Source organism: Pecten maximus, chromosome 9 (genome assembly GCF_902652985.1).
Source record: "Pecten maximus chromosome 9, xPecMax1.1, whole genome shotgun sequence".
NCBI lineage: Eukaryota > Metazoa > Mollusca > Bivalvia > Pectinida > Pectinidae > Pecten > Pecten maximus.
This window is the reverse complement of record NC_047023.1, coordinates 3,827,113-3,846,549: the sequence shown is the minus strand read 5'-3', so window position 1 is coordinate 3,846,549 and position 19,437 is coordinate 3,827,113. Positions and strand designations below refer to the sequence as shown.

Sequence of the window (19,437 nt, the reverse complement as noted above, 5' to 3'; positions counted from 1 at the left end):
AGGCAGCCATCTTGGATTTTGACAATTGAAGTTTGTTATCGCTATTTCTCAGAAAGCACTGAAGGGATCTTTCTCAAATTTCATATGTAGGTTTCTCTTGGTGCCTAGTTATGCATATTGCATTTTGAGACCAATCGGAAAACAACATGGCCGACAGGCAGCCATCTTGGATTTTGACAATTGAAGTTTGTTATCGCTATTTCTCAGAAAGCACTGAAGGGATCTTTCTCAAATTTCATATGTAGGTTTCTCTTGGTGCCTAGTTATGCATATTGCATTTTGAGACCAATCGGAAAACAACATGGCCGACAGGCAGCCATCTTGGATTTTGACAATTGAAGTTTGTTATCGCTATTTCTCAGAAAGTACTGAAGGGATCTTTCTCAAATTTCATATGTAGGTTCCCCTTGGTGCCTAGTTATGCATATTGCATTTTGAGACCAATCAGAAAACAACATGGCCGACAGGCAGCCATCTTGGATATTGACAATTGAAGTTTGTTATCGCTATTTCTCAGAAAGTACTGAAGGGATCTTTCTCAAATTTCATATGTAGGTTTCCCTCAGTGCCTAGTTATGCATATTGGGACCAATCCGAAAACAACATGGCCGACAGACAGCCATTATCGCTAAATCTTAAATTTTATATATAGGTTCCCCTTGTTTGAAATGTACTAGCTATAGAGGGCTGTTTATGAAAATACACAGATTAGTAAGACTTAGAGGAAGGGAAAAGTAGAGAAAAGATCAATCTGACATGGAACCTATAAAGATCATTCAATGGTGGGCGCCAAGATCCCTCTGGGATCTCTTGTTTTGCCTCTGATTTCACCTGTATATTATTGATAACCCTTTTCAGATCCTCCTAAAGTAGAAGCCTTCCAGCCATCGAAGAAAGAGAAGTGTGGAGTTGGGAGCCAGATGAGGAAGTAGGTTCCAGACTTTTGTTAAGAAAATTCCAACAATTCAGTATAAGTTTTCAGGGTGATATATAGAGGATATTGAATGGTTTCCTGTTTAATAAAACATATATTTCACGAGTATGACATAATATCGATATTTTCTCGAGTGCGAAGCACGAGTGAAAAATATCGAAATATTCTGTCATACGAGTGAAATATATGTTATATTTCACGGGAAACCATTCAATTTCCTTTTTATTGCATTTCATAAACTTAAAAACAAAATTAAAAACATCGAAAATTAATAGTGACAAAAAGTGTGGGAATCAGTAATGACGTCATCTCTTTGTGACGTTATTCCACGTCAACTTGACGGCGCCATTTTGAAAGGACTGATAACGCAATTGAAGAGTTTTCTGCTATTATAGGAGAATCTATAGCTAATGTCAAGTGAGTATTGTGTCAAAAACTAGTCTGAAAATTTCAGAAATACAGCAAAATAACGAATTTATCTATCTCCGCTTCGACTGGAAAAATCAGCAAGTTTCAAGGAGGTGAATACAAAGGTCCTCTCTGATTGGTTAAAAACGGAAAACTTATAGTTTCACTACAAAATCTTATATTTTCACTGCAAAATCTTATATTTTCACTGCTTATCACTTCAGTGAAAATGTAAGTTTTATTAGTTTGATAAATTTCTATATTTCACTGGCAAAAATGCAATAAATTAAAATAACAACTGAATACAGACATATTTATACCAAATATAAAAATAACAACTGTCATTTGATTTACTTAAACCAATTTTTGTTGACTCTGCAGTCATTTTACAAAAGAATGTAGTGTAATGATGAATACTGTAATGTATATAGTGTGATGTATTACTGAGAACTAGGAGGGATTAATTTTTATAACTACAGGATACTGGAGTCCTATTTGTCACAGAACTGGCCTAAACTCAGCAATGAGAAGCTAGAAGCCATCCACAACTTTCAAGAGAGAACAATGGGCATGTCTTCTATGGAGACTTCACAGTCCAGGTGAGATAACTTGTCAGTTTACCTAACTTCCCAGTCCAGGTGAGATAACCTGTCAGTTTACCTAACTTCCCAGTCCAGGTGAGATAACTTGTCAGTTTACCTAACTTCCCAGTCCAGTGGAGATAACTTGTCAGTGTACCTAACTTCCCAGTCCAGGTGAGATAACCTGTCAGTTTACTTAACTTCCCAGTCCAGGTGAGATAACCTGTCAGTTTACCTAACTTCCCAGTCCAGGTGAGATAACCTGTCAGTTTACCTAACTTCCCTGTCCAGGTGAGATAACTTGTCAGTTTACCTAACTTCCCAGTCCATGTGAGATAACCTGTCAGTTTACTTAACTTCCCAGTCCAGGTGAGATAACTTGTCAGTTTACCTAACTTCCCAGTCCATGTGAGATAACCTGTCAGTTTACTTAACTTCCCAGTCCAGGTGAGATAACTTGTCCGTTTACCTAACTTCCCAGTCCAGGTGAGATAACCTGTCAGTGTACCTAACTTCCCAGTCCAGGTGAGATAACTTGTCAGTGTACCTAACTTCACAGTCCAGGTGAGATAACCTGTCAGTTTACCTAACTTCCCAGTCCAGGTGAGATAACTTGTCAGTGTACCTAACTTCACAGTCCAGGTGAGATAACTTGTCAGTTTACCTAACTTCCCAGTCCATGTGAGATAACCTGTCAGTTTACTTAACTTCCCAGTCCAGGTGAGATAACTTGTCCGTTTACCTAACTTCCCAGTCCATGTGAGATAACTTGTCAGTTTACTTAACTTCCCAGTCCAGGTGAGATAACTTATCAGTTTACTTAACTTCCCAGTCCAGGTGAGATAACTTGTCCGTTTACCTAACTTCCCAGTCCATGTGAGATAACTTGTCAGTTTACTTAACTTCCCAGTCCAGGTGAGATAACTTGTCCGTTTACCTAACTTCCCAGTCCATGTGAGATAACTTGTCAGTTTACTTAACTTCCCAGTCCAGGTGAGATAACTTGTCCGTTTACCTAACTTCCCAGTCCATGTGAGATAACTTGTCAGTTTACTTAACTTCCCAGTCCAGGTGAGATAACTTGTCAGTTTACTTAACTTCCCAGTCCAGGTGAGATAACTTGTCCGTTTACCTAACTTCCCAGTCCATGTGAGATAACTTATCAGTTTACTTAACTTCCCAGTCCAGGTGAGATAACTTATCAGTTTACTTAACTTCCCAGTCCAGGTGAGATAACTTGTCAGTGTACCTAACTTCCCAGTCCATGTGAGATAACTTGTCAGTTTACCTAACTTCCCAGTCCAGGTGAGATAACTTGTCAGTTTACTTAACTTCCCAGTCCAGGTGAGATAACTTGTCAGTTTACCTAACTTCCCAGTCCATGTGAGATAACCTGTCAGTTTACTTAACTTCCCAGTCCAGGTGAGATAACTTGTCAGTTTACTTAACTTCCCAGTCCATGTGAGATAACTTATCAGTTTACTTAACTTCCCAGTCCAGGTGAGATAACTTGTCAGTTTACTTAACTTCCCAGTCCAGGTGAGATAACTTGTCAGTTAACTTAACTTCCCAGTCCAGGTGAGATAGCCTGTCAGTTTACTTAACTTCCCAGTCCATGTGAGATAACTTATCAGTTTACTTAACTTCCCAGTCCAGGTGAGATAACCTGTCAGTTTACTTAACTTCCCAGTCCATGTGAGATAACTTGTCAGTTTACTTAACTTCCCAGTCCAGGTGAGATAACTTGTCAGTTTACTTAACTTCCCAGTCCAGGTGAGATAACTTGTCAGTTAACTTAACTTCCCAGTCCAGGTGAGATAACCTGTCAGTTTACTTAACTTCCCAGTCCATGTGAGATAACTTATCAGTTTACTTAACTTCCCAGTCCAGGTGAGATAACCTGTCAGTTTACTTAACACCCCAGTCCAGGTGAGTTTACCTGTCAGTTTACTTAACTTCCCAGTCCAGGTGAGTTTACCTGTCAGTTTACTTAACTTCCCTGTCCAGGTAAGTTTACCTGTCAGTTTACTTAACTTCCCAGTCCAGGTGAGTTTACCTGTCAGTTTACTTAACTTCCCAGTCCATGTTAGGAGCCCAGGCCTCCTTCCTCATTAAGAGCCCAATGCTTCAGACTTACAATAAGATTACTTATATTTTACATGTATTTCATAATTTTTGTAGATTACTCGCCAGGGTAAATACTGTAATAGTTTGACTCGCCAGGGTAAATACAGTAACAGTTTGACTCGCCAGGGTAAATACTGTAACATTTTGACTCGCCAGGGTAAATACTGTAACATTTTGACTCGCCAGGGTAAATACTGTAATAGTTTGACTCGCCAGGGTAAATACAGTAACATTTTGACTTGCCAAGGTAAATACAGTAACATTTTGACTCGCCAAGGTAAATACAGTAACAGTTTGACTCGCCATGGTAAATACTGTAACATTTTGACTCGTCAGGGTAAATACAGTAACAGTTTGACTCGCCAGGGTAAATACAGTAACAGTTTGACTCGCCATGGTAAATACTGTAACAGTTTGACTCGTCAGGGTAAATACAGTAACAGTTTGACTCGCCAGGGTAAATACAGTAACAGTTTGACTCGCCAGGGTAAATACAGTAACAGTTTGACTCGCCAGCGTAAATACAGTAACATTTTGACTCACCAGGGTAAATACAGTAACATTTTGACTCACCAGGGTAAATACAGTAACATTTTGACTCACCAGCGTAAATACAGTAACATTTTGACTCGCCAGGGTAAATACAGTAACAGTTTGACTCGCCAGGGTAAATACAGTAATAGTTTGACTCGCCAGGGTAAATACAGTAACATTTTGACTCACCAGGGTAAATACAGTAACGTTTTGACTCGCCAAGGTAAATACTGTAACATTTTGACTCACCAGCGTAAATACAGTAACAGTTTGACTCGCCAGGGTAAATACAGTAACATATTGACTGGCCAGGGTAAATACTGTAACATTTTGACTCACCAGCATAAATACAGTAACATTTTAATGTTGCAGCAACACTTTGTCATCAGCACCAATCACCGTTGATGACAGAGATCTTGCCCGCCTTATGGAAATGGGGTTCTCTGATGAGCAGGCAAGGAACGCCCTAATACTGAACCGGGGAGATATCCTTAAGGCTTCCAATGATTTGTTTATTAACTCAGAAGGGTAAGTGTTTATTTAACCTCTAAACCCAGAACGCCAGAATTGAGAATTTGTCTGTGTGTACAATGGTATCCTATATCCTGTACCTGGGGTAGTCAATTTAAACTTTCTCTTGTCTTCCAACCATAAATTAGTTTATTTCTTTTAAAGCAAAATGTTAACATTTTATGCTTGTCTAAAATTTTACAGTAGCAAGTGCATTTACTAATGAAGGGAAATAGCCAAGAATGTGTGTATCCTGTAATATTAATTATACAGTAAACAAAAATTACCTGATGGCCCTGAGAAGACTGCTAAAGCGCCCCCGGTCAAAGGCACTATGAGACAAACATCACATCCGCCAATACTGAAGAAAATTAAGCGAGGTTTTGGACGACAAACAAGTTCAATAGCAACAGCATCAGGTTCAAAGGAGAAAACTTCTCAAGGTCAAACTTCAACTGATCTAACCTTAGTCCCTTCGTCCTACCTGGCTGGGGAAGAATGCTAAGCGAGTTCCAAGCCTGGAGCATGGCTTTCTAGTCCAGGTAGGAAATTTGGTACTCCCACCTCATACTCAGCCTCCTCATCTCCTCTCTGTATAACTTTGTACTCCCACCTCATACTCAGCCTCCTCATCTCCTCTCTGTATAACTTTGTACTCCCACCTCATACTCAGCTTCCTCATCTCCTCTCTGTATAACTTTGTACTCCCACCTCATACTCAGCCTCCTCATCTCCTCTCTGTATAACTTGGTACTCCCACCTCATACTCAACCTCCTCATCTCCTCTCTGTATAACTTTGTACTCCCACTTCATACTCAGCTTCCTCATCTCCTCTCTGTATAACTTTGTACTCCCACCTCATACTCAGCCTCCTCGTCTCCTCTCTGTATAACTTGGTACTCCCACCTCATACCGAGCCTCCTCATCTCCTCTCTGTATAACTCCCACCTCATACTCAGCTTCCTCATCTCCTCTCTGTATAACTTTGTACTCCCCCCTCATACTCAGCTTCCTCATCTCCTCTCTGTATAACTTTGTACTCCCACCTCATACTCAACCTCCTCATCTCCTCTCTGTATAACTTGGTACTCCCACCTCATACTCAACCTCCTCATCTCCTCTCTGTATAACTTTGTACTCCCACCTCATACCGAGCCTCCTCATCTCCTCTCTGTATAACTTGGTACTCCCACCTCATACTCAGCCTCCTCATCTCCTCTCTGTATAACTTTGTACTCCCACCTCATACCCAGCTTCCTCATCTCCTCTCTGTATAACTTTGTACTCCCACCTCATACTCAGCTTCCTCATCTCCTCTCTGTATAACTTTGTACTCCCACCTCATACTCAGCCTCCTCGTCTCCTCTCTGTATAACTTGGTACTCCCACCTCATACCGAGCCTCCTCATCTCCTCTCTGTATAACTCCCACCTCATACTCAGCTTCCTCATCTCCTCTCTGTATAACTTGGTACTCCCACCTCATACCGAGCCTCCTCATCTCCTCTCTGTATAACTTTGTACTCCCACCTCATACTGAGCCTCCTCATCTCCTCTCAGTATAACTTTGTACTCCCACCTCATACTGAGCCTCCTCATCTCCTCTCTGTATAACTTTGTACTCCCACCTCATACTCAGCCTCCTCATCTCCTCTCTGTATAACTTTGTACTCCCACCTCATACTCAGCCTCCTCATCTCCTCTCTGTATAACTTGGTACTCCCACCTCATACTGAGCCTCCTCATCTCCTCTCTGTATAACTTTGTACTCCCACCTCATACTCAGCCTCCTCATCTCCTCTCTGTATAACTTTGTACTCCCACCTCATACTCAGCCACCTCATCTCCTCTCTGTATAACTTTGTACTCCCACCTCATACTCAGCCTCCTCGTCCTGTATGCTCCTCTCTGTATAACTTTGTACTCCCACCTCATACTCAGCCTCATCTCCTCTCTGTATAACTTGGTACTCCCACCTCATACTCAGCCTCCTCATCTCCTCTCTGTATAACTTGGTACTCCCACCTCATACTCAGCCTCCTCATCTCCTCTCTGTATAACTTTGTAATCCCCCTCATACTCAGCCTCCTCATCTCCTCTCTGTATAACTTTGTAATCCCCCTCATACTCAGCCTCCTCGTCCTGTATGCTGCTCTCTGTATAACTTTGTAATCCCCCCTCATACTCAGCCTCCTCATCTCCTCTCTGTATAACTTTGTACTCCCCCCTCATATCCAGCCTCCTCATCTCCTCTCTGTATAACTTTGTACTCCCCCCTCATACTCAGCTTCCTCATCTCCTCTCTGTATAACTTTGTACTCCCACCTCATACTCAGCTTCCTCATCTCCTCTCTGTATAACTTTGTACTCCCACCTCATACTCAGCTTCCTCATCTCCTCTCTGTATAACTTTGTACTCCCACCTCATACTGAGCCTCCTCATCTCCTCTCTGTATAACTTTGTACTCCCACCTCATACTCAGCATCCTCATCTCCTCTCTGTATAACTTTGTACTCCCACCTCATACTCAGCCTCCTTGTCTCCTCTCTGTATAACTTGGTACTCCCACCTCATACCGAGCCTCCTCATCTCCTCTCAGTATAACTTTGTACTCCCACCTCATACTCAGCCTCCTCATCTCCTCTCTGTATAACTTTGTACTCCCACCTCATACCGAGCCTCCTCATCTCCTCTCTGTATAACTTGGTACTCCCACCTCATACCCAGCCTCCTCATTTCCTCTCTGTATAACTTGGTACTCCCACCTCATACTCAGCCTCCTCATCTCCTCTCTGTATAACTTTGTACTCCCACCTCATACTCAGCCTCCTCATCTCCTCTCTGTATAACTTTGTACTCCCACCTCATACTCAGCTTCCTCATCTCCTCTCTGTATAACTTTGTACTCCCACCTCATACTCAGCCTCCTCATCTCCTCTCTGTATAACTTGGTACTCCCACCTCATACTCAACCTCCTCATCTCCTCTCTGTATAACTTTGTACTCCCACCTCATACTCAGCTTCCTCATCTCCTCTCTGTATAACTTGGTACTCCCACCTCATACTCAGCCTCCTCATCTCCTCTCTGTATAACTTGGTACTCCCACCTCATACTCAGCCTCCTCGTCCTGTATGCTCCTCTCTGTATAACTTTGTACTCCCACCTCATACTCAGCCTCATCTCCTCTCTGTATAACTTGGTACTCCCACCTCATACTCAGCCTCCTCATCTCCTCTCTGTATAACTTGGTACTCCCACCTCATACTCAGCCTCCTCATCTCCTCTCTGTATAACTTGGTACTCCCACCTCATACCCAGCCTCCTCATCTCCTCTCTGTATAACTTTGTAATCCCCCTCATACTCAGCCTCCTCATCTCCTCTCAGTATAACTTTGTAATCCCCCTCATACTCAGCCTCCTCGTCCTGTATGCTGCTCTCTGTATAACTTTGTAATCCCCCCTCATACCCAGCCTCCTCATCCTGTATGCTCCTCTCTGTATAACTTTGTACTCCCCCCTCATATCCAGCCTCCTCATCTCCTCTCTGTATAACTTTGTACTCCCCCCTCATACTCAGCTTCCTCATCTCCTCTCTGTATAACTTTGTACTCCCACCTCATACTCAGCTTCCTCATCTCCTCTCTGTATAACTTTGTACTCCCACCTCATACTCAGCTTCCTCATCTCCTCTCTGTATAACTTTGTACTCCCACCTCATACTGAGCCTCCTCATCTCCTCTCTGTATAACTTTGTACTCCCACCTCATACTCAGCATCCTCATCTCCTCTCTGTATAACTTTGTACTCCCACCTCATACTCAGCCTCCTCATCTCCTCTCTGTATTACTTTGTACTCCCACCTCATACCCAGCCTCCTCATCTCCTCTCTGTATAACTTTGTACACCCACCTCATACTCAGCCTCCTCATCTCCTCTCTGTATAACTTTGTACTCCCACCTCATACCCAGCCTCCTCATCTCCTCTCTGTATAACTTGGTACTCCCACCTCATACTCAGCCTCCTCATCTCCTCTCTGTATAACTTTGTACTCCCACCTCATACCGAGCCTCCTCATCTCCTCTCTGTATAACTTTGTACTCCCCCCTCATATCCAGCCTCCTCATCTCCTCTCTGTATAACTTTGTCTAATCCCACCTACAATTCACGCTGACTCTTATATAGATAATTGTTATATTACCTGTACTGTATTTTACCTGAAAATTCTCGTTAAACAAGTATATTTCTGTTTCAGCTGTTCCAGTATATTTGTCAGAGGATACCTACCCTAAACGAGTATATTTCTGTTTCAGCTGTTCCAGTATATTTGTCAGAGAATTCCTACCCTAAACGAGTATATTTCTGTTTCAGCTGTTCCAGTATATTCGTCAGAGGATTCCTACCCTAAACGAGTATATTTCTGTTTCAGCTGTTCCAGTATATTTGTCAGAGAATTCCTACCCTAAACGAGTATATTTCTGTTTCAGCTGTTCCAGTATATTTGTCAGAGAATTCCTACCCTAAACGAGTATATTTCTGTTTCAGATGTTCCAGTATATTCGTCAGAGGATTCCTACCCTAAACGAGTACTGCGTAGTCTGTGATGAACCACATGTCTTTCAGAATGGTGCAATGTTAAAGGTAATGTGATGAGAAATGCCTTTAAAAGTTTTTGTTTTATAGTAATTTTATTGTCAATATTTAGAAGGAATCTGACAGATACCTGTGTAAAACAAATTTCTCAGTTCAGTATCAGTAACACTGCTGTGTATGTTATAAGTTCCCTACTGGTAAACTAGGCAGTCTTAAGTATTTTCTCCGTCCATTTTGTACGTTTGTACATCTGTACCCTAGCTACATCTGTACCCTAGCTAAATCTGTACCCTAGCTACATCTGTACCCTAGCTAAATCTGTACCCTAGCTACATCTGTACCCTAGCTAAATCTGTACCCTAGCGGCTTCATTTCTTGAAGGAGTTTCATCAAAATTCACACAAGTATAAAGGACCAAAATGTCACGGACAAGTTGAAGTTTCAAAGTTTTTAGTTCAAGGCCAAGATCACTGTTACTATTTTTAACGGGGGCCGGCAGGGGACTTGTGGTGTATCCTTGTTGCTTATTAGTCCCCTACCATAGAAACTTGGAGACTATTTTTCCTCTCTGTCCACCTTGTACATACGTACATAATACCACTTGTAAGCACTCTAGCGGCTTCAATCCTTAAAAGATTTTAGATAAACTTCACACTGTGATAAAGGACCATATTATCTCAGACAAGTTTAAGTTTCAGGGTTTTTGGATAAAGGGCAAGGTCACTTTCTCATTTTAGTGGGTGGTCAGTAAGGGACGTGTATTGCTTAAGCAATACCCAGTATGCTGGTAAATGCTTATATGTCATAGCTAACATAAATCTGTCAATATGTCCTCAAATATATGTCATTTGTTACATCATACCACAACACCTATAAATAGATTATGTTTGTAATGTTTTGTTCGATCAGCTTATCTAAGAACTTTCTTATCTAAAACTTATTAGAATCGGATTTAATTTGCCACTACCAATTGGTGTTAATGAAGTACACTACACAGATTCAAGCAGATCTGCTCTAGGACAATACTGCATTAATTACCTTAATTAATATGATAGGTATTCAGTCTTAGAGCCATATGCTCACCTGAACTGTGTGTATTTTGTGTTACAGCCGGCAGTATGTTCACGAGAGCTGTGTGTATTTGCTTTCCAAACACTTGGGGTGATGAGTGATGCAGCGGAGGACATCGCCACAGGTGCTGAGGTATGTAGGATTACAGACGTTACACAGGTACTGAGGTATGTAGGATTACAGACGTTATACAGGTACTGAGGTATGTAAGATTACAGACGTTATACAGGTACTGAGGTATGTAGGATTACAGACGTTATACAGGTACAGGTACTGAGGTATGTAGGATTACAGACGTTACACAGGTACTGAGGTATGTAGGATTACACACGTTATACAGGTACTGAGGTATGTAGGATTACACACGTTATATAGGTACTGAGGTATGTAGGATTACACACGTTATACAGGTACTGAGGTATGTAAGATTACAGACGTTATACAGGTACTGAGGTATGTAGGATTACACACGTTATACAGGTACTGAGGTATGTAGGATTACAGACGTTATACAGCCACAGGTACTGAGGTATGTAGGATTACACACGTTATACAGGTACTGAGGTATGTAAGATTACAGACGTTATACAGGTACTGAGGTATGTAGGATTACACACGTTATACAGGTACTGAGGTATGTAAGATTACACACGTTATACAGGTACTGAGGTATGTAGGATTACAGACGTTATACAGGTACTGAGGTATGTAGGATTACACACGTTATACAGGTACTGAGGTATGTAAGATTACAGACGTTATACAGGTACTGAGGTATGTAGGATTACAGACGTTATACAGGTACTGAGGTATGTAGGATTACACACGTTATACAGGTACTGAGGTATGTAGGATTACACACGTTATACAGGTACTGAGGTATGTAGGATTACACACGTTATACAGGTACTGAGGTATGAAGGATTACACACGTTATACAGGTACTGAGGTATGTAGGATTACACACGTTATACAGCCACAGGTACTGAGGTATGTAGGATTACACACGTTATACAGGTTCTGAGGTATGTAGGATTACAGACGTTATACAGGTACAGGTACTGAGGTATGTAGGATTACACACGTTATACAGGTACTGAGGTATGTAGGATTACAGATGTTATACAGGTACAGGTACTGAGGTATGTAGGATTACACACGTTATACAGGTACTGAGGTATGTAGGATTACAGACGTTATACAGGTACTGAGGTATGTAGGATTACAGACGTTATACAGGTACAGGTACTGAGGTATGTAGGATTACACACGTTATACAGGTACTGAGGTATGTAGGATTACACACGTTATACAGGTACAGGTACTGAGGTATGTAGGATTACAGAAGTTATACAGGTACTGAGGTATGTAGGATTACAGACGTTATACAGGTACTGAGGTATGTAGGATTACAGACGTTATACAGGTACTGAGGTATGTAGGATTACACACGTTATACAGGTACTGAGGTATGTAGGATTACACACGTTATACAGGTACTGAGGTATGTAGGATTACACACGTTATACAGGTACTGAGGTATGTAGGATTACAGACATTATACAGGTACAGGTACTGGGGTATGTAGGATTACAGACGTTATACAGGTACTGAGGTATGTAGGATTACAGATGTTATACAGGTACTGAGGTATGTAAGATTACACACGTTATACAGGTACTGAGGTATGTAGGATTACAGACGTTATACAGGTACTGAGGTATGTAGGATTACAGACGTTATACAGGTACTGAGGTATGTAGGATTACACACGTTATACAGGTACTGAGGTATGTAGGATTACACACGTTATACAGGTACTGAGGTATGTAGGATTACACACGTTATACAGGTACTGAGGTATGTAGGATTACAGATGTTATACAGCCACAGGTACTGAGGTATGTAGGATTATGTTATAATAATGAAGTTAAGATGATATTATTTTATCCATTGTTCTGGAAATATGATGATGGTTGGCGGTAGGCAAGTTTAGTGGTAAAACGGGTGCAATAGCATGAGAGGATATCCGTTCTGAATAAATTCATGGCAATAAGTGAGTTTGGCAGTATATCGGGTGGCAATATAAAGTGGTTTCACTGTTAGTTGTTTTAATGTAAGTTGAACTGTAATATTGAAATAAAAATCCATAAAATGTTACAGCAGTTATGTTTAAATGCTATTTTTTACAGGTCGTCGACTTGCTGGTGGCCATGACAAGGGCGGCATGTGGCTCCAATAGAAAAGCTGTGATCTTCGAGCCTTATCCTACCATCGTAGACCCTAGGAACAATAAGGAACTGGCTTTTAATCCAAAGGTACTGTGTCCTGTTCATCCAGTCTGATAATGGTGTAGTCGAACTGTTAAACTGTAGTAACAATAAGGAATTAGCTTTTAATCGAAAGGTACTGTGTCCTGTTCATCTAGTCTGATAATGGTGTAGTCAAACTGTTAAACTGTAGGAACAATAAGGAATTAGCTTTTAATCGAAAGGTACTATGTCCTGTTCATCTAGTCTGATAATGGTGTAGTTAAACTGTTAAACTGTAGAAACAATAAGGAACTGGCTTTTAATCCAAAGGTACTGTGTCCTGTTCATCTAGTCTGATAATGGTATAGTCGAACTGTTAAACTGGTTGTAATGAATCCCAGGTGACCTAAAATGTCACTGATAGAGATTTTCAGGAAACTCTCTATTAATTTCAATGTTTGTTCTCCTTGATACACATATATATACAGTCGAATCTGTCCAAACGACCATCTCTATTTAGCGACCCTCTGTTCTAAGCGACCATTTCAATTCCTCCCGAGCGTTTTCGCTATATATTTTAACTCTATTAAGCGACCCTCTCTTATATGTATTGTATATATAGATATATTAAATATTATACACATATCCATACCCCAGGGGCTGCTGGGTAGGGACAAAAAGTGTCAAATTGACTGAATCTTTAAAAAAAAATTCTTCTCGAGATCCCAAGATCCAAATATTGTAGAATCAAATGCTCTTCATCAATGGGAGGATCTTTACCAAAAGTGTGAAATTCATGACCTTGAAGTCTTCCATTTCCTTCAGAGAAAGGGTAAATTTTACTATAGTTTGTGTGAAAATGGTTAAATGTAAAATGTAAACTTTATTTATTTTACAACAATTGCGAAACAAGTGATATCAACTTATATTGATAGAGCTTGTTAGGCTGGATGAAAAAATGGTCAAAACAGTTAGCTCAACATGGACGGTCTAATTTTTTGGAGAGGGTTATTGACATGTTTCGGCTATATTTTACGCATCCATTACCTAGATTTTTGGTCAGACCTTGTATATACACCTGAATCCACAGCAGACATGCCTGGATTGCTACAATTGTGCGATATATAAGATTTTATCTTCTATTTTCTTGTTTTTCAGAGTAAAGATTACACAAAAGTAGAAAATGCCCTGGAGGGTATTATTTCTATGCAAGAAATGACTCGACTTGGAGCTGCCAATATGAGGAAAAAACTAGATGATAATAACATATATTCGTATTCTCTGCTTCAGTGGTAGGTTTATGCTCCCATCCCCCACTACAGTGGTAGGTTTATACTCCCATCCTCTACTACAGTGGTAGGTTTATACTCCCATCCTCTAATACAGTGGTAGGTTTATACTCTCATCCTCTACTACAGTGGTAGGTTTATACTCCCATCCTCCACTACAGTGGTAGGTTTATACTCCCATCCTCTACTACAGTGGTAGGTTTATACTCCCATCCTCTACTACAGTGGTAGGTTTATACTCCCATCCTCTAATACAGTGGTAGGTTTATACTCTCATCCTCTACTACAGTGGTAGGTTTATACTCCCATCCTCCACTACAGTGGTAGGTTTATACTCCCATCCTCCACTACAGTGGTAGGTTTATACTCCCATCCTCTACTACAGTGGTAGGTTTATACTCCCATCCTCTACTACAGTGGTAGGTTTATACTCCCATCCCCCACTACAGTGGTAGGTTTATACTCCCATCCTCTACTACAGTGGTAGGTTTATACTCCCATCCTCTACTACAGTGGTAGGTTTATACTCCCATCCTCTACTACAGTGGTAGGTTTATACTCCCATCCCCCACTACAGTGGTAGGTTTATACTCCCATCCCCCACTACAGTGGTAGGTTTATACTCCCATCCTCTACTACAGTGGTAGGTTTATACTCCCATCCTCTACTACAGTGGTAGGTTTATACTCCCATCCTCCACTACAGTGGTAGGTTTATACTCCCATCCTCTAATACAGTGGTAGGTTTATACTCCCATCCTCTAATACAATGGTAGGTTTATACTCCCATCCTCTAATACAGTGGTAGGTTTATACTCCCATCCTCTACTACAGTGGTAGGTTTATACTCCCATCCTCTACTACAGTGGTAGGTTTATACGCCCATCCTCCACTACAGTGGTAGGTTTATACTCCCATCCTCTACTACAGTGGTAGGTTTATACTCCCATCCTCTACTACAGTGGTAGGTTTATACTCCCATCCCCCACTACAGTGGTAGGTTTATACTCCCATCCTCTACTACAGTGGTAGGTTTATACTCCCATCCTCTACTACAGTGGTAGGTTTATACTCCCATCCTCCACTACAGTGGTAGGTTTATACTCCCATCCTCTATTACAGTGGTAGGTTTATACTCCCATCCTTTACTACAGTGGTAGGTTTATACTCCCATCCTCCACTACAGTGGTAGGTTTATACTCCCATCCTCCACTACAGTGGTAGGTTTATACTCCCATTCTTCATTACAGTGGTAGGTTTATACTCCCATCCCCCACTACAGTGGTAGGTTTATACTCCCATCCTCTACTACAGTGGTAGGTTTATACTCCCATCCTCTACTACAGTGGTAGGTTTATACTCCCATCCTCCACTACAGTGGTAGGTTTATACTCCCATCCTCTATTACAGTGGTAGGTTTATACTCCCATCCTTTACTACAGTGGTAGGTTTATACTCCCATCCTCCACTACAGTGGTAGGTTTATACTCCCATCCTCCACTACAGTGGTAGGTTTATACTCCCATTCTTCATTACAGTGGTAGGTTTATACTCCCATCCTCTAATACAGTGGTAGGTTTATACTCCCATCCTCTAATACAATGGTAGGTTTATACTCCCATCCTCTAATACAGTGGTAGGTTTATACTCCCATCCTCTACTACAGTGGTAGGTTTATACTCCCATCCTCTACTACAGTGGTAGGTTTATACGCCCATCCTCCACTACAGTGGTAGGTTTATACTCCCATCCTCTACTACAGTGGTAGGTTTATACTCCCATCCTCTACTACAGTGGTAGGTTTATACTCCCATCCCCCACTACAGTGGTAGGTTTATACTCCCATCCTCTACTACAGTGGTAGGTTTATACTCCCATCCTCTACTACAGTGGTAGGTTTATACTCCCATCCTCCACTACAGTGGTAGGTTTATACTCCCATCCTCTATTACAGTGGTAGGTTTATACTCCCATCCTTTACTACAGTGGTAGGTTTATACTCCCATCCTCCACTACAGTGGTAGGTTTATACTCCCATCCTCCACTACAGTGGTAGGTTTATACTCCCATTCTTCATTACAGTGGTAGGTTTATACTCCCATCCCCCACTACAGTGGTAGGTTTATACTCCCATCCTCTACTACAGTGGTAGGTTTATACTCCCATCCTCTACTACAGTGGTAGGTTTATACTCCCATCCTCCACTACAGTGGTAGGTTTATACTCCCATCCTCTATTACAGTGGTAGGTTTATACTCCCATCCTTTACTACAGTGGTAGGTTTATACTCCCATCCTCCACTACAGTGGTAGGTTTATACTCCCATCCTCCACTACAGTGGTAGGTTTATACTCCCATTCTTCATTACAGTGGTAGGTTTATACTCCCATCCTCTACTACAGTGGTAGGTTTATACTCCCATCCTCTACTACAGTGGTAGGTTTATACTCCCATCCTCTACTACAGTGGTAGGTTTATACTCCCATCCTTTACTACAGTGGTAGGTTTATACTCCCATCCACTACTACAGTGGTAGGTTTATACTCCCATCCTCTACTACAGTGGTAGGTTTATACTCCCATACTCTACTACAGTGGTAGGTTTATACTCCCATCCTCTACTACAGTGGTAGGTTTATACTCCCATCCTTTACTACAGTGGTAGGTTTATACTCCCATCCTCCACCTCAGTGGTTGGTTTATACTCCCATCCTTTACTACAGTGGTAGGTTTATACTCCCATCCTCCACTACAGTGGTAGGTTTATACTCCCATCCTCTACTACAGTGGTAGGTTTATACTCCCATCCTCTACTACAGTGGTAGGTTTATACTCTCATCCTCTACTACAGTGGTAGGTTTATACTCCCATCCTCCACTACAGTGGTAGGTTTATACTTCCATCCTCCACTACAGTGGTAGGTTTATACTCCCATCCTTTACTACAGTGGTAGGTTTATACTCCCATCCTCCACTACAGTGGTAGGTTTATACTCCCATCCTCTACTACAGTGGTAGGTTTATACTCCCATCCTCTACTACAGTGGTAGGTTTATACTCCCATCCTCTACTACAGTGGTAGGTTTATACTCCCATCCCCCACTACAGTGGTAGGTTTATACTCCCATCCTCTACTACAGTGGTAGGTTTATACTCCCATCCTCTACTACAGTGGTAGGTTTATACTCCCATCCTCCACTACAGTGGTAGGTTTATACTCCCATCCTCTACTACAGTGGTAGGTTTATACTCCCATCCTCTACTACAGTGGTAGGTTTATACTCCCATCCTCTACTACAGTGGTAGGTTTATACTCCCATCCTCTACTACAGTGGTAGGTTTATACTCCCATCCTCTACTACAGTGGTAGGTTTATACTCCCATCCTCTACTACAGTGGTAGGTTTATACTCCCATCCTCTACTACAGTGGTAGGTTGATACTCCCATCCTTTACTACAGTGGTAGGTTTATACTCCCATCCTCTACTACAGTGGTAGGTTTATACTCCCATCCTCTACTACAGTGGTAGGTTTATACTCCCATCCTCTACTACAGTGGTAGGTTGATACTCCCATCCTTTACTACAGTGATATGTTTATACTCCCATCCTCCACTAAAGTTGTAGGTTGATACTCCCATCCTCCATTACAGTGGTAGGTTTATACTCCCATCCTCTACTACAGTGATAGGTTTATACTCCCATCCTCCACTAAAGTTGTAGGTTTATACTCCCATCCTCTACTACAGTGGTAGGTTTATTCTCCCATCCTCTACTACAGTGGTAGGTTTATACTCCCATCCCCACTACAGTGGTAGGTTTATACTCCCATCCTCTACTACAGTGGTAGGTTTATACTCCCATCCCCCACTACAGTGGTAGGTTTATACTCCCATCCCCCACTACAGTGGTAGGTTTATACTCCCATCCCCCACTACAGTGGTAGGTTTATACTCCCATCCTCCACTACAGTTGTAGGTTGATACTCCCATCCTCTACTACAGTGGTAGGTTTATTCTCCCATCCTCCACCTCAGTGGTAGGTTTATACTCCCATCCTCCACCTCAGTGGTAGGTTTATTCTCCCATCCTCCACCTCAGTGGTAGGTTTATACTTCCATCCTCTGCTACAGTGGTAGGTTTATACTCCCATCCTCTACTACAGTGGTAGGTTTATACTCCCATCCTCCACTACAGTGGTAGGTTTATACTCCCATCCTCTAATACAGTGGTAGGTTTATACTCCCATCCTCCACTACAGTGGTAGGTTTATACTCCCATCCTCTACTACAGTGGTAGGTTTATACTCTCATCCTCTACTACAGTGGTAGGTTTATACTCCCATCCTCCACTACAGTGGTAGGTTTATACTTCCATCCTCCACTACAGTGGTAGGTTTATACTCCCATCCTTTACTACAGTGGTAGGTTTATACTCCCATCCTCCACTACAGTGGTAGGTTTATACTCCCATCCTCTACTACAGTGGTAGGTTTATACTCCCATCCTCTACTACAGTGGTAGGTTTATACTCCCATCCTCTACTACAGTGGTAGGTTTATACTCCCATCCCCCACTACAGTGGTAGGTTTATACTCCCATCCTCTACTACAGTGGTAGGTTTATACTCCCATCCTCTACTACAGTGGTAGGTTTATACTCCCATCCTCCACTACAGTGGTAGGTTTATACTCCCATCCTCTACTACAGTGGTAGGTTTATACTCCCATCCTCTACTACAGTGGTAGGTTTATGCTCCCATCCTCTACTACAGTGGTAGGTTTATACTCCCATCCTCTACTACAGTGGTAGGTTTATACTCCCATCCTCTACTACAGTGGTAGGTTTATACTCCCATCCTCTACTACAGTGGTAGGTTTATACTCCCATCCTCTACTACAGTGGTAGGTTGATACTCCCATCCTTTACTACAGTGGTAGGTTTATACTCCCATCCTCTACTACAGTGGTAGGTTTATACTCCCATCCTCTACTACAGTGGTAGGTTTATACTCCCATCCTCTACTACAGTGGTAGGTTGATACTCCCATCCTTTACTACAGTGATATGTTTATACTCCCATCCTCCACTAAAGTTGTAGGTTGATACTCCCATCCTCCATTACAGTGGTAGGTTTATACTCC

General features: G+C 41.7%; 1 protein-coding gene across 1 annotated transcript in view; it reads left to right on the top strand.

Moving 5' to 3' along the window:
- The window catches only part of LOC117334403 (protein mono-ADP-ribosyltransferase PARP6-like), a 46,546-nt gene that overhangs the window by 11,099 nt on the left and 16,010 nt on the right, over positions 1 to 19,437 (top strand). The window contains 9 exon segments of the mRNA XM_033893999.1: positions 859 to 928; positions 1,822 to 1,941; positions 4,957 to 5,112; positions 5,368 to 5,590; positions 5,592 to 5,636; positions 9,641 to 9,736; positions 10,799 to 10,891; positions 12,952 to 13,077; positions 14,170 to 14,303. Coding sequence (XP_033749890.1) covers positions 859 to 928; positions 1,822 to 1,941; positions 4,957 to 5,112; positions 5,368 to 5,590; positions 5,592 to 5,636; positions 9,641 to 9,736; positions 10,799 to 10,891; positions 12,952 to 13,077; positions 14,170 to 14,303 — 1,063 coding nt within the window.